Source organism: Colletotrichum costaricense (assembly GCF_030867565.1).
Source record: "Colletotrichum costaricense strain IMI 309622 chromosome Unknown Scaffold_15.1, whole genome shotgun sequence".
Classification (NCBI taxonomy): domain Eukaryota; kingdom Fungi; phylum Ascomycota; class Sordariomycetes; order Glomerellales; family Glomerellaceae; genus Colletotrichum; species Colletotrichum costaricense.
In genome coordinates, this window is record NW_026848244.1 from 1,131,673 (window position 1) to 1,145,546 (window position 13,874).

At 50.6% G+C, this 13,874-nt stretch overlaps 4 protein-coding genes across 4 annotated transcripts; 2 read left to right on the forward strand and 2 right to left on the reverse strand.

The window, feature by feature from the left end:
- Positions 1 to 2,648: 2,648 nt before the first annotated feature.
- CCOS01_12738 (uncharacterized protein) lies at positions 2,649 to 2,855 on the reverse strand (the record flags this gene model as incomplete). Its single annotated transcript, XM_060460886.1, has 1 exon — positions 2,649 to 2,855. One exon carries the CDS (start codon positions 2,853 to 2,855, stop codon positions 2,649 to 2,651), a length of 207 nt encoding a protein of 68 aa, XP_060308934.1.
- Positions 2,856 to 3,833: 978 nt separating this feature from the next.
- CCOS01_12739 (cellulose-growth-specific protein) lies at positions 3,834 to 5,153 on the forward strand (the record flags this gene model as incomplete). Its single annotated transcript, XM_060460887.1, has 1 exon — positions 3,834 to 5,153. The coding sequence occupies one exon, from the start codon at positions 3,834 to 3,836 to the stop codon at positions 5,151 to 5,153; it is 1,320 nt and encodes a 439-aa protein (XP_060308935.1).
- Positions 5,154 to 5,832: 679 nt separating this feature from the next.
- Positions 5,833 to 7,307, reverse strand: CCOS01_12740 (histidine acid phosphatase; the record flags this gene model as incomplete). The annotated part of the gene is made up of 2 exons (XM_060460888.1): positions 5,833 to 7,154; positions 7,211 to 7,307. 2 exons carry the CDS (start codon positions 7,305 to 7,307, stop codon positions 5,833 to 5,835), a joined length of 1,419 nt encoding a protein of 472 aa, XP_060308936.1.
- Positions 7,308 to 12,537: 5,230 nt separating this feature from the next.
- On the forward strand, positions 12,538 to 13,773 carry CCOS01_12741 (uncharacterized protein; the record flags this gene model as incomplete). The annotated part of the gene is made up of 1 exon (XM_060460889.1): positions 12,538 to 13,773. A coding segment is annotated over one exon (1,236 nt), but the record flags the coding sequence as incomplete, so codon positions are not given.
- Positions 13,774 to 13,874: the final 101 nt, after the last annotated feature.

Here is a 13,874-nt window from a genome sequence, read left to right on the forward strand (position 1 = left end):
TCAACTCCATAAGGCAGTGATCAACTCGGCCGAGAAAAGAAGACCACGATGGAACCAACATAGCCAAGCTTGGTGTTCGTAGATTCGATCGACTCTCTACGAAGGCATCCTGGCGTCGCATCCATCATGAGATTTTGTGCAGAGTGGACTCGGTGACTGGGTTATTCACTGCTGGAAAGAACAACGAAGAAGAAGGGATTTCCACTGTTTAACTCTATCGTTTTATATTACTAGAGGATTGCCGTAGTATATATAGACGCTACCCTACCCTCGAATTCCGCACTATTTAACCTTAACCCTTTTTATAAGTTACTTATCTTTTTCTCTATTTTACCCTCTCCCTCGTTAAGAGATTATTAAAATCGTAGTTTTAATAGCTTATTAATAAGTTAATATTATTATTTAAAAATAAATAACCTATTTTTATATATAAGCGCTAGGAATTTTATTATTATAAAAATAGTAATAAATATACCGGAATATTTAAAAGAGCTTTTTAATAAATTTTTAATACTATTTAAAATAATTATCCTCGAGCTATAGGAAAAAGCCGAAGTATTATATTAATATAGCCCTATTTATCTTATTAGTATTAATAATACCCTTTTTAATATAAAATATATTAATAATATTTTATAACTACGTTATTACGTTTTATAAATTATACTTAATATTAATAAGGATTTTAGTATTATTTATTAAGTCTTTTATTAAAGTTATTATTATAGGGTTAGTTTAGTTATTAATATTTTAATAAGTATTTTAACTTAGTATATTTAGAGGCTCTTATAGCTCTTAATTAAAAGTTTTTAAGGGACTTATAATTAAACTTTTTATTTAGTATAAATAAAGCTATTATAATTAAAGCTATAGCGCTACTTATAAACCTTAATAATAAGTAATTAGTAATATAGTTATTTCTTTTTTATAATAAGTTTAAAAAAGTATTTTAATTTAAGTACTAGGTAGGTACTATATTGTTTTATTAAAACTATATTCTTGTACTTATGACTTAGAAAGAATTAACTTTCTTCGATAATAAGGTACTTAGAAGAAGGGATTTCTATAAGATCGGCGATGTTTGTGTGCGGTACGCAGGTACGCGCTCGTCGATCGGCTGAAAAGGGGGTGGGAAACCCTTGCTGGTTCTCTGTGTGGAACATTGGGCCTTGAACATCGAGTTACAACGGGGCTCCCAGCGGCCTGGCTGGCCCCCTGTGGAGTAAGAAAGCAAGAAAAGGAAAAAAAAGACGTGCGTGATGGTTGATGTGCGGTGTGAAGCGCTGGCGCGCTGACAGGGGTTGAGATAGATTGGAATGGGGACGATGATAGGGATGGGATGACAAGGCCGTAGCCGTGAGACCCGGGCGGTTGGCAGACGGATCACGGCACGGGGCTCCGAGCAGATCTTCTCGCTCTCGCGGCGTCAGTCAGCAAGAAAGAGAGTTATCCGTCAAAGTGGTCAAGCCGGTGGATGACGGGGACTGGAGTCCAAGAGGGGTAATAACGCCAATGCTCATGTTCTGCATTGATGGATACAGTGGCCTGCTCATCGACGTCGTCATTAGCCTCGGGCCAAAGCCGCCAAAAGCATATTGAGGTGGGCAGTGGGCACGGGAAGTCTATTGGCAAAAGCATATCACGCATACTGCTTATACTGTGCGTGAGGGGGGGCAGCGGGCATCTCCCTACTTTAAATCAATCTCGCATCGACGGAAATCCTTCGTTGCACTCGTGGAGTTCTACACCAATGCCGCTGTCCGCTGGGCAGCTGGGCCAGGAAGAGATCAAATGTAATTTCAACTCGAACTTGAACTGGCATGGCTTGCCCAGCAGAGATGCTCAGAACGGTTGTTGCCCCCGAGTTCGGGCGCGCGCCGCCACATGGCCCCTCCTGGTCCATCGTCTGTTGGGTCCTCTTCCCGTGCTCATGTCCGAAAATTGACGGGAAAAAAGAAGAAAAGAGAAGAGACGCAGGGCCAAACCAGGTCAGACTCCAGAGTTATCAGTTGGCTCCTTGGTTCTTGAGAGCCGCTGAAGCCCCGTTCAATCTCTTGATCAAGCCTGCCGCCTGCCAGTGTCCCGCAAGAAGAGCCCAGAAGAGGGACATTCAAGGAATTGAAGCCACCAGCCTGGCCGGTCCAGCCTGCCGAGCGGTCTAGGAAGGGTGACCAGGCCTGTAATCATAATGTTTGTGCCTGTTGCCCAGCCTGCAAGCTGCAAGAGCAGAGATAATGAGGAGTCAAAAGACCCAGCCTGGAAGCGCTCAGGTCAGCAGCTGGCGGCGGCAAAGTCTTTGGCAGTGACAGGGCAGGATTCTCTTCTGGGATGAAGCAGAGAGGATTGGTGGAAAAGGGGAGGGAACTGCAACTCAAGGAAGTCCACCAGGCCAGGGAAACGTCTGTGCCATGCCTTGCGCAGGGGGCAAAAGTGGTTTTTTTTTTTTTTTTTCAAAGAACGATTTCTATCGATGATGCGTGGGCTCGAAGGCTCGAAGCGTGGTCACCCCTGAGGTCCCGCCACGACGGCCAGGACGTTGAGCCTCTTTCGGGAAGTAGCGCGTAGAGTGTTAATTGAGGCCGCGGAGGCTGCAGGGCGAATCTGGTGATAATTAAGAAAAAGGGGATGGGTCTCAGGACTTGGCTGTTTCAGGGTGGCCGCCGGGATCTGACGGGGATCTGACCGGGGGGCTCCCGGTGGTAGACGCCGGGATGGCCAATCGGTTCGGCCAGCGAAGCTCGGGAGTGGATCTTCAAGCACCGGTTGACATGGGATGGATCCTTGCTCGCGTTGTTCAAGTTGAGCTCCAGCCCTTGTCTAGTGTCCTCGTCGAGGCCATCGAGGGGGACTTGCATTGTCTCACCTTTTGGGCGCATGTCAACTGGACTGACATTTGCTTCTTCCCCAACTGACAACGACATGGCAGTTGGCCGAGCCATCTACAAGTTGTGAACTCATCGTGCCCCATGCTTACTACCAGTATCGTGGCATGGATAGACCTATTCACGCTTATGCTAGCGCCCGGAGCAGCCCACCAACTTGAGCCTGTCCAATATGTTTGCATCACGCACACCAGCGTAAGCGCAGTCGGCACTCGCCTGTTGCTCTCAGAAAGTCTTGGATATCTTGCCCCCCTTGACTCCTTCAACCTTGAGCCTTGAGCCTCGAGCCCCTCGTGCCCCTCGTCATCCTAGACATCTGGGCCCAGGCTTCCCAGCAGCGTGGGAGATGTTGCCCAGAGTCTATTGGCTTCTTCCCCTGAGCCACATCTTCTAGATCGAAGCCCACCATTCACAATACACCAAATCCAAAGAGGACCAAGACCCCCAAAGACCACCACCCACATCCCAATGATCCCAGCCGTGCCTGTCTCCCGCATACGCGAGATCCCCCTCCCCATGTTTATCCCCACCACCTGGCCGGATATGATTGTCCTGCGTATAATTGAAACTTTGGCGGAGCGGCGGAAGTGGTCCTCTTAATCTTGACCCGATGGAGTTGAGAAAGGACGCCAACGGCGCAAGTGCCCGCGTTGGGAAAACAACCTACGATGCCCTCCCGTATATATCATCACCTCTGCCCGGTCTCTCTTGACCTAGAAATCTCCTTCCTACGATCCATAGTGTTCAGCTTCACTTGACTTGTGTGTCTATCTCATTCCTTCGTTCAACTTTTGTCATTCTTTTCACTTGACCAGGTAGTCATTCATTCTTTTCGGTCCTTGACCTCCAACAACACTCATTCCTCCCAACCGACCTCGATATTCTCACAGTCAAGCCAACCAACCCCTTTTTTGAACAACTCTCGAAAATCAAAAACTCCAAATCACAAAAATGAAGTCCTCTATCGCCTCCCTTCTTGGATCCGCAGCCCTGGTGGCTGCCCACGGTTACGTCTCTGATGGTCTCATCGGTGGCACCAACTACACCTTCTACCAGCCCTACCAGGACCCGTACACGAGCCCGGCCCCCGAGCGTATCTCCCGTCCCATCCAGGGCAACGGCCCCGTCGAGGACCTGACCAGCATCGACCTCCAGTGCGGTGGCTACACCGCCGGTGGTGTCAAGGGCTCCTCCCCCGCCAAGCTTGTCGCCGAGGCCAAGGCTGGTGACGAGGTCACCCTCAACTGGACTCTCTGGCCCGAGTCTCACATTGGCCCTACCATCACCTACATGGCCAAGTGCGCCGGTGATGACTGCACCACCTTCACCCCCAACACCGACAAGGTCTGGTTCAAGGTCCAGGAGAGCGGCCGTGAGGGCACCTCCAACACCTGGGGTGCCACCCCCCTCATGACCGCCGGCAACTCTGGCGTCAAGTACACCATCCCCGAGTGCCTTGCCCCCGGCCAGTACCTCGTCCGCCACGAGATCATCGCCCTCCACGCCTCCTACTCCTACCCCGGCGCCCAGTTCTACCCGGGATGCCATCAGATCAAGGTCACCGGTTCCGGCAGCACCAGCCCCTCTGACCTGGTTGCCTTCCCCGGTGCCTACGCCGCCACTGATGCTGGTATCACCTACGATGCCTACAAGGCCCAGGAGTACACCATCCCCGGCCCTGCCGTCTTCTCCTGCTCCGGCTCCGGCTCCGGCTCCGGCGCTGCTTCCTCCGCTGCCCCCGTTGCCACTTCCGCCGCCGCTACCTCTGCCGCTGCTGCTACCTCCGCCCCGGCCGCTACCTCTGCCCCCGCCACTTCTGTTGCCTCTGCTGCTACCCCCAGCCAGACTGCCACCGATGATGAGGAGGACTGCCCCGTTGAGTCTGCCTCCGCCACCGTCAGCGCCGCTGCCACCGTCCCTACTCTCGCCGCCGATGAGGAGGAGGACTGCCCTGCCGAGTCCGAGGTCCCTACCGCCACCGCCACCGCTGCCCCCGTTGCCACCCCTACTCAGGCCGCTGACGACGAGGAGGACTGCCCCGCTGAGTCTGAGGCTCCCGTTGCTACCTCCACTGCCGCCGCCCCCGTGGCTACCCCTACCCAGGCTGCCTCCGACGATGAGGAGGACTGCCCTGCCGAGTCCTCTGCCCCCGTTGCCACTCCCACTCCCACCCAGGCTGCTGACGACGAGGAGGACTGCCCCGTCGAGACCCCCTCCGCGACCGCCGTCGCCAAGCGCATGAGCATTCACGACCGCCGCATCCAGGCATAAGCGATTTCCACGATTTCACTGTTTATCACGGGATCTGGTCTCGAGGGTTGAGGCGACCTAGATGGCTAAGGGGATGAGATAGCTATCCTGCTCGTAGTGGGTGTTCACACTTGTGACGTCCACGAATCTGATTCGGTCCAGGACCAATCTCTTTCATGTACAAAGTCTTTCCTGTATACCGCTTTACATAAAGTATATATCTTTAACGATATAGATCGTACCATTGTCACGTTCATAATCTGTTCAAACTACTTTCAACTTGCTCCGTGACTGTAAAAGAGATCGGCTGTGCAAAAGCGGGTTCTGGAAAAAAAACATCCCGTCGGATGTTCCGCTCGAAGATCAGATGAACTCTGGTTCCTGAAGGCTGCTGACGAACGACTCGCTCAAGTGGTTTCAACTACATTGAAATAAGGCCCAGTTTATGAACCCTGTCGGAGTAGCCTTAGCGCCGTTGTTTTCAATAAAGATTACTATGATCGCTGCTATCACAAAGCTTGACAGGCATGATCCTTTCAATGCACTCTAAAGGTGCGAAGGCCTCGGCAAGTCTCGGATGGCCAGACTCTCGCAGATCCTTGGTTCGCTGACAACAAGATACATGGGAAAGAGAAACCGGCAATACTCTCGCTGCATTCAAACTCATCGCTCCAATCCAAAAATTCGTTGATTCACACGTTCAAACACTACCGCCACTACGCAGACTGGATTTCTCAGCCATGGACTCTTGGACTTGAGAAACGGGAGCTGTGCGTCGCTTCTTCATCATGAAGAATGCAATGGCACCAATGACAGCAACGCCGAGAGTGACCATGGCACCAATAACACCGGCAACGACATTCGACATGCCTCCGCTGCTCCCTGAGCTGGAGCTCGTAGCTTCCTCATCTTGGTAAGCCGCACAGAATGACACAAGACTAGAGCAAGCAGTGCACCATTCCTCGACGGTACTGATGGCTCTCTTCTGCATCTCTTCGACGAAGCGCGGCCATGATAGAGTGTCTTCTCCAGTACCGAAAAGGGGAAACGCCGTTAGCTCGCCAAAAGTGCCGTTGCGGAACAAGAAGCGCACACGAAGGTCGGCATCGACATTCGCGGGGAATACAGTCGTGTTATCGCTAACGAGCTCAAACGCCATCGTCGAGGCATAGTCTGGGAGACCGTAGAAGTCGTCCGAAATGGTGATGAGATCAGTAAGACCAAAGAAGGACATGAAGGTGTCGTAGCTTCCTGCGAGAAAGGAGAACTTGAGTTTTCCCTTGGAAGCAACCGTCTGGTTGAGTTGGGCAAGGATGCCAGCCGCAAGAGTCTTTGCATGAATGGTGCTGTCGGGCTTGGACGCATTGAAGTTGTAACCGAACTCAGCGCTGTCTGCCAACGTTCGCAGCTGGAAGAGCTCCTCGTCCGTTACGTTCCGGGCCAAAGACGTGCTATTGTGGATGCGTGCCACATTTACCAAGTCAAATATGTCGTACGCGTTCTTGTATGTCATATTCTCGGGCTTGTAGTCGTACACACTCTCGAGCACATCGTAGAAGCTGCCGTAAAAGTCCTTGGTCTCCGTGACACGGGTCTGAAACTCTTCACTTGCTTCGAAGGCCTTGTAGGCCTTGGCGTTCGTAGGACATCCGTCATCCCCCTTGATCCAGATAGTGTCTGGCGAATTAGAGTTCTCTCCATGAAGGAGAACATACTGGTAGCCGTTTAGGGGGCTTGTACTTGTGCTGCCGTTGTTGAGGGTCGACGACGCAACCTGAGCGTTGAGGCCTGCCAATGGAGGATAGAGGCCTTGTAGAAATGCCGTAGCCGTATTCAATAGGATGCCTTGGTCGGGAGCACTGGCGTATATTTGCGAGGAAACGTATTTATCCTCGGAAATGTTGAGAATCCGACTAGAAGAGTCCGCCTCCAGATAGCGGCCTCGGTAGTCACTGCCAACCTCGAAACACTGCTGGGCACCGACGCTGGTCAACGACTGAGCTCCATAATGCTTCGTTGTTCCTAGATTTAGGCGTCAGCTTGTATCCGATGCTCATTTCTACAGGCATAAAACATACGATCGCCATGACGACTGAAGACGACAACGCCGTGGACAGTCTCGGCGGCTGCGGAGCCGACGAGTGAGATCACAATAAAGGCAGCCGTAGGAAGCATCTTGTTGAGCCCTTCTTGAAGTCGTTTATAGTACCAAGCTTTGGCAGAGTGCAAAGAATCCAGCGCCGGTCTAGGAAGACAGTGGCCGGCCTCGCGAGGTTTTTATGCCCCTCGCGGAGCGGCCCAGCTATCTAAACTCGCCCGCCATCCGCCGCCAAGCAGAAAATCTCGCCGCTCTCATCGAGTTATATCTCTGCTGAAGCGGGGGAGTCTACATCTCCTTCCAGTCCCGAGGGGCGGAGATGCTCGAAAGTCTCTTGGGCTACCGCCGCCAAGCACTTGGCATGCATCGCAACAAATCAAGCTCTGCGATAACAGCGGCTGTCGGCGGCAATTAATCATTTGACCGGTCAGAGCCGATTTAGCGATACAAAATCGACTGGTTCGCCTTTGAAATAAGCTGAAATCTGCATACTTGGGAGAGAGTATTATCTTTACTATAACACAACTTGACGAATAATTGCGACAAGTACAATTGAAAGTACATATTGTCTTTAGGCCACTCCTCTGATTCTGACCACTAGTGTGCCTATACAACCCTCGAAATACCTCCAAGGAAACCAAAAGAGTCGTCTCTACATGTGAAGACAGAAATATGTGAAGTCAGAGGAACTTGAGCCGCAAAAGACAGAATGAGACCAATCTTGACACTCCTGAATATTCCTCACAAAGACAAGTTTTCGTCCAAGCCTGAAGGCAGACTCCCGACTTTTTCTATAGAGAGAGTGGAATCGAACCGCAACTCCTGTTATTGTAGGCCAAGGGTGGGCTACTAGGCCCAAGAAGAATATAACTGGATAGTGGAACAATGGGGTGTCCGAGGGCCATTGAGAAGGCTCGTTTGCCCGAACTTCCAAGTTAGATATGATGTAGTTATGTTGTTGAGAACCACACTTGCACAGGCATAATGAAGATCATACATGTGAGGTTGGCTGTATACGTGTCAACTACATTTAGTGGAAGGGGAATGAACGCATTATCGTAACAACCGATGCCAGTTTGCACATTACCCCGAGGTACTATGGTCAATCCATTGTCTTGGTCACAGGCATGGGCAATGACCAAAGTTGTGGCCGCTGTCATGTTGCACTGATGTAGCTTGATATCCCCAGAATTCATACCAATCAGTGGCAGAGCGGTGTCAATCTGGACCAATTTCTCGGACTCCATTAACTCCATTAATAGAAAATTGTTTACGCCCGTTTCTAGTAGAGTGAATTGAAGTTGGTGCCCTCTTTACTCGAATGTTCGAGCCATGTCGAGGTAACTCCATCTTGTAGCAGGTTGTAAGTGAGCATTCTTTTTTAGGGGGAAAATCTCGTCAAGTCCACAAATGACAACGGTCAAATGCAATAGTAGATACAATCTGTATTTGTTATCACGAGTACTAGTGAATTTAAAGGGCAGAAAGCAAAAGATGTCAAGTCGGATCATTCAGAAGTGAGTATTACTCTATCTGACCAAGGTTAAGGTTGCTGATTGACGCCCCGGCTGCTTTTCTCAAGACCACGTAGTCCATTCATAACTTGGCATTCTGTCTTGAGACAAGGGATTATAGAGTTGATATCAGAGTGACTGAAACGAAGGATGAAGAAAAGTCGGCTTTTACCAATTGCTTTACTAAGGTAGGCAAAGGTCAAATTGTACTTGATCACATTCTTGTGCTGTCCATCGCCAATAGAGAAGACGCAATACCTCAAGGCAATTTCCATGTACGAATTTCAACGAGGCGTTGAACTTTCTTCGAATTGGGAGAGGCAGCGAACCACTTCCTTGTCTTTCTGCTATGCATCAAATCATGGAATATCATGCCATCGTCCTAAGCAACAAGGGAATCGTGAAGTTGGGCTTCAATGTACAAAGGTAGAATGTTTCATAGAACTTAGTCCTTGTTTGAGTATATACAACTATATTGCTCGTTGGAGGGGTGAGTGTGGTGCTGGTCTACGTGTCTTGTCAGATAAAGGCATGATCTAAGTGATCTCGAGGAGGTATATGCCATTACACCTCTTAGTAGGGAACATTTAGGGATACTGAAGAGCAGATGGATTCTTCCTTAGGGAGAATAAGTCTCCAGAAGTAGTAAGGTCTAGTTCCAGCTCCCTAGTGTATCATATTACGCTGATATATAGTCATCAATCATCGGCGCCCTCTTGAGATGTAATTAGAGTACTAGGTTATCCCATCGAGTGCGGAATGGCATCAGTATATTTGCCTCTGTTTTTCTCCGACGTACACCCCTTTTCAGACTTATCTGATTAGGTGTAGAGCCAAGATGTATCACTGGATCATCAAGAAAAGGTCGTGGAATAACACGTGATTCGTTACTACCTTACGCTGAAGAGAAATGTATGTACTGACGCCATTCCGCACTCGATGGGATATTCAACCACTGAAGATCACAAGAATATATCTAGGATTCACAGAAGGGAGTACATCTACATGAACGAGTATGGAAAACGCCCGATATACAAACTATGTTGGAATGTACACCATAGGCGACTGAATGACAACTTTCAGAGCGATGAAAGAACATCGAAGTAGATAGATTGGGATCATTCCACCAGACATCCGCTACGAAGGTCTCATTATTGTGTTGTCCATTGTACATTTAGGAGTTGCATAGTAAGATTGAGCTGCAAAATCAAGAGAACGGGATTATAGCACCTGCGTGTCCCCCAACGTCAAGACCAAGAACTAGGCTCGAACTTGCTCAAAGCGGAATTCGAGAGCCCGACTTGAAGGCCGTAGCTGCAGATCACCTGGCCGACTACAAGCTAGGTAGACATGTCTCTGGCAGGTTTCCAGCTGCCCAGGCGTTGGGCGGTTGGATAAAGTACGACGAGAATCAGCCTATGGCGGAGGGGTGATCAGTGGCGCTCCTGCATTCGGCCAAGAAGAACAAGACTTGTAGCAGCGCAACTGGATAAAAATATCATGTCTGGATAGGAGAGGGTGCACGATGAAGGTTGTGTCAAGTTGCACAGCCTGAGCGGCCGAAGTACTTTGGGTGTTGTATCGGCTCGTCCCGACCCCCATTGACTTGATGTCTGATCTGTGCCATCCCAACAGTTGAGCTGGATAGCAGACATCCAGTCTTTCAGAAATTTGAAGAACAACGTTGATTGTTAGTGTAGTTCTTTTTAGCTATACAAGTGATGGGTCAATTTGCCGTCACCTGATGTACATTGGAAATTAGATTTCATTGCGTGATTGCTGAGTCTTATCTTTGGTCGCTTGATGTCCGACGCGACGGGGGGACTCGACCGAAAAGCTGGCATTGATACGGAAAGCGAGGTTGTCGCTCGGCGAAAGATTGGGAGACATGGGTTTGTGGTGTCTGGCCGGGTTCGGAAGAGCCCCGTTGCGGCTATCGGTAAGGCTCTTCATTGGTGAATGATTTCGTCAGACCTTTTGGTTCGGAGAAGATTTCGGAGTCGGTGGATTGGCCAATGGCGTGTTGTGCTGCTGAGTGAGAGCATGGGACGGTAGGATTGAGAAAGAATTGGCAGTTGACAGGGAATGTGGGAGAGCTGAGTCGCTGACCGAACATTCGCATCCAGTCCAGGCCTGGTCAGTTCATCCGCTCTCATTCATGATTCACGCCCGTCTCCATGGATGTCGCTGGAAGTTGAAAAGGGCTTACATGATCCACGACGGGAACCATGGAAGGAGGTTTGGTCATATTTGAGAGAGGTGACAGAATTACGGAGACTGAGAGGCGAACGGCGTTACGTTGACAAAACATGGGGAAAGGCGTTAGGTTTTAATCCAAGTGCCGAAGGAGGGAGGATCCTCTCCAGTCTTCACCCATGATGATGCAGCAGTAGGTCCCATATTGAAGGTAGCAAATGGGCACGAACGGGACAGGAATGGGAACAGAGGGGGCGTTCTCGAAGGGCAACGAAGGCGCAGAGAGATGAGGTGCTTGGGGAAGCCGTGGGCTGAGAAAATGACGCCATCGCAGGCTCGCGTTAGCTCATCCCGATTGGGGAGATTGGCAGCCAGGATGGCGACATTCCAGCCGGCCTTAACCTCATCGTCGGTACTCGGGCGTCGGGGCGGCCAAGGAGTTGATGTCTGGGGATGCCTCTCTCAAACCTGAGTTCTCTTGAAGTTGTCTCCTCTGAAAGTTCATCTTTAGGGATACTGTACGTTTGATAGGTACTTGCTAAGCGTGCCTGGGACCCGCAGAAAAATGACGAGCTTGAATTTCAAGGTGTCGTAAGTTCATGCCTGGCATTGGGCAACAAATTCAAGAATTTCACAGAGAGCGAATACGACGGAGACTATCCGGTTTCTGAGCACCTCAGCTCAGGATGGCAGACACAGCCTGGCCCTGGAGCCCTGAGTGTCTTTGTCGTTTACCTGTTGCTGAGAGAGGGTGAAAATTCTTCTGTTGGATCCAGATGGACTGATTCAAGGAGACCCAGCAGATGACGAGAGAGAAACTGCAAAAGACGTGGCCGAGTGAGGGCGATGAGCTAATCTGGGTCCAATGGAACGGGACTGGGCAGAATTGGCAGAATAGAGGGAAAAATTGAAGAGCAGGTGACTCTTTCGTGGATAGTCGTGGACCATTTTAGTGCCTGGTTGCGCATGTTGTTAGGTAAGCCCGACCGACGTTAGCGAGTTGTGAACCTCGAAATTTCCTCGCCCACATCACAAAATACCCAAGGTAGTCCGTGTATGTACAAAGAGGCTCAACAGAGTCTTGGTCGATGCAACCACCACGATGAGCCTCAATCGGTAGCGATGAAGATGAAACTGGGGAAATCGTGACAGATGACAGACGGGAGAAGAATAGTTTGATTTGTGCTTCACACCAAATGTACTTCACCTAAGGTAGAGGTATTACCTTGCACCTTAAGGTACTAGGTAGGTAAGGTACCGAGTAGTAGGAGTACGGAGTACGTACTTGGGTACTTGTGGATGTTGCTAGCACAGTTGAGGGAGGTGCATCGCGGGGTGCCAGGCTTGCCTGCCGTGCCTGCCAGGTCTAAAATTCGTAGATGCCCTTTTTGGCTTGTTCGCTTGTCGGCGTAGCCTCCTGCCCTCCCAGTTGTCTCCCCCGCAATCTAATCAGTCGGCTATCGGAGGCAAGTGCAGCGAGACCCGTCCGCTGCCGCCTTCCCACCACCAGCGACAACCGTCTGCCAAAGAGGGCGGCCAATCACATTACCTCTCTAAAGGGGATAATGGGTACTCCAAAGTAGCGAGCACGTCTTAGTGGGTCTGGACCCCTGGGAACCGCTGTCGACAAGTGGAACCTCTGGGGGGCCCACATACCTGCCCAGGCTCAAGTTGCTCAACCACCGCTGGTAATCCTAGCGATAACGCCATTTTCGCCCCAAAGCACTCAAACCCGCCTCTTTGGTGCTGGCTCCGTCTACGGCTTTGCCAACCAACTGCCTCTGCCCGCCTTCAGCTCAACCAGCACCAGCAACGAATCTCAAAGCCTACCGTACAGATCACTGCAACAGAGATAGAAAGGACGAGAGAAAGACAAGAGCATCAAACCTTTTATTCCACCGACGCCGCTTTCGAATCAGCCGCTATTAAGAACACACCGATCCCTTCCTACTACGAACAAACATTCGCAACCTACACTATCTACATAGTACTTCGTATATCTCTCGATCCAGCCTCGGACGAACCCAGACCGCACCCTCCCACAACCTCACACACTACTTCGATCACGACACCGACACCCTCAAAGGCGACGACGGTGCACTGCGACCACGATACTTTCCTCCCTTCCTCCCTCCTTCAACTCCGTTCGCCTCGTCTGAACCTTGTCGCACCCCTCCCCTTACTATTCGTAGCTATCGGGCAACAAGACCTTACCCTCTCCTCTCTCCGCCGCCAAACAAATCCGTCGCAATCAGCAGGCCAACAAGGACGAGAACAGAAGAAGAAAGCATCTAGACGACTTCCACCGCTGTCCGCAGACCACAGCACCCCTCCCTCCCCGGCCGACGAATCATCAGGGGCTCAACCTCCTGCCAAACCTGCCTCGAGTCTCAACACAAACGCCCGCGCGCGACTTCGACAAACTGCACTCGAATTGCGTGCCCTCTGTGCAAATTCCATCCACAACGACACCCCTCATAACCAGTCGGAATCCGTTCCTGCAGATCGTCCGGGGCATCCATCTTGGGCAGCTGCTGAGAGAACCTATACTCAGACACCCCATACTCTTTTTCCACCAAAAAAGATACACGCCAATCCTCTTCCAGTACCTGTGACGCCAGGTCTCTCTCCACAAAGTTCCTACCCGAAATCGACCTTCCCCTGGCTCGCACGCCATCGCCAGGTCCTCTCGCCTCACCAACACCCAAAACGCCCATCTGCCACGACTGTCACTCTGTCACTCCCTCCCCGTGTCACTCACTGTACCGTACGGATACACGGTCGTCCCGCCCCTCGTCGTCCTCTGACTCTACGCTCGTCGTTTGCTTTGTAGGCTGTGTTCCTCATTGTACACCTCCCCTACCGCCGCCCGCGACACCAACAAACCCAACCGAACGGCTTCCGTCTCGCCCCGGATGATTTGACACCATTCAC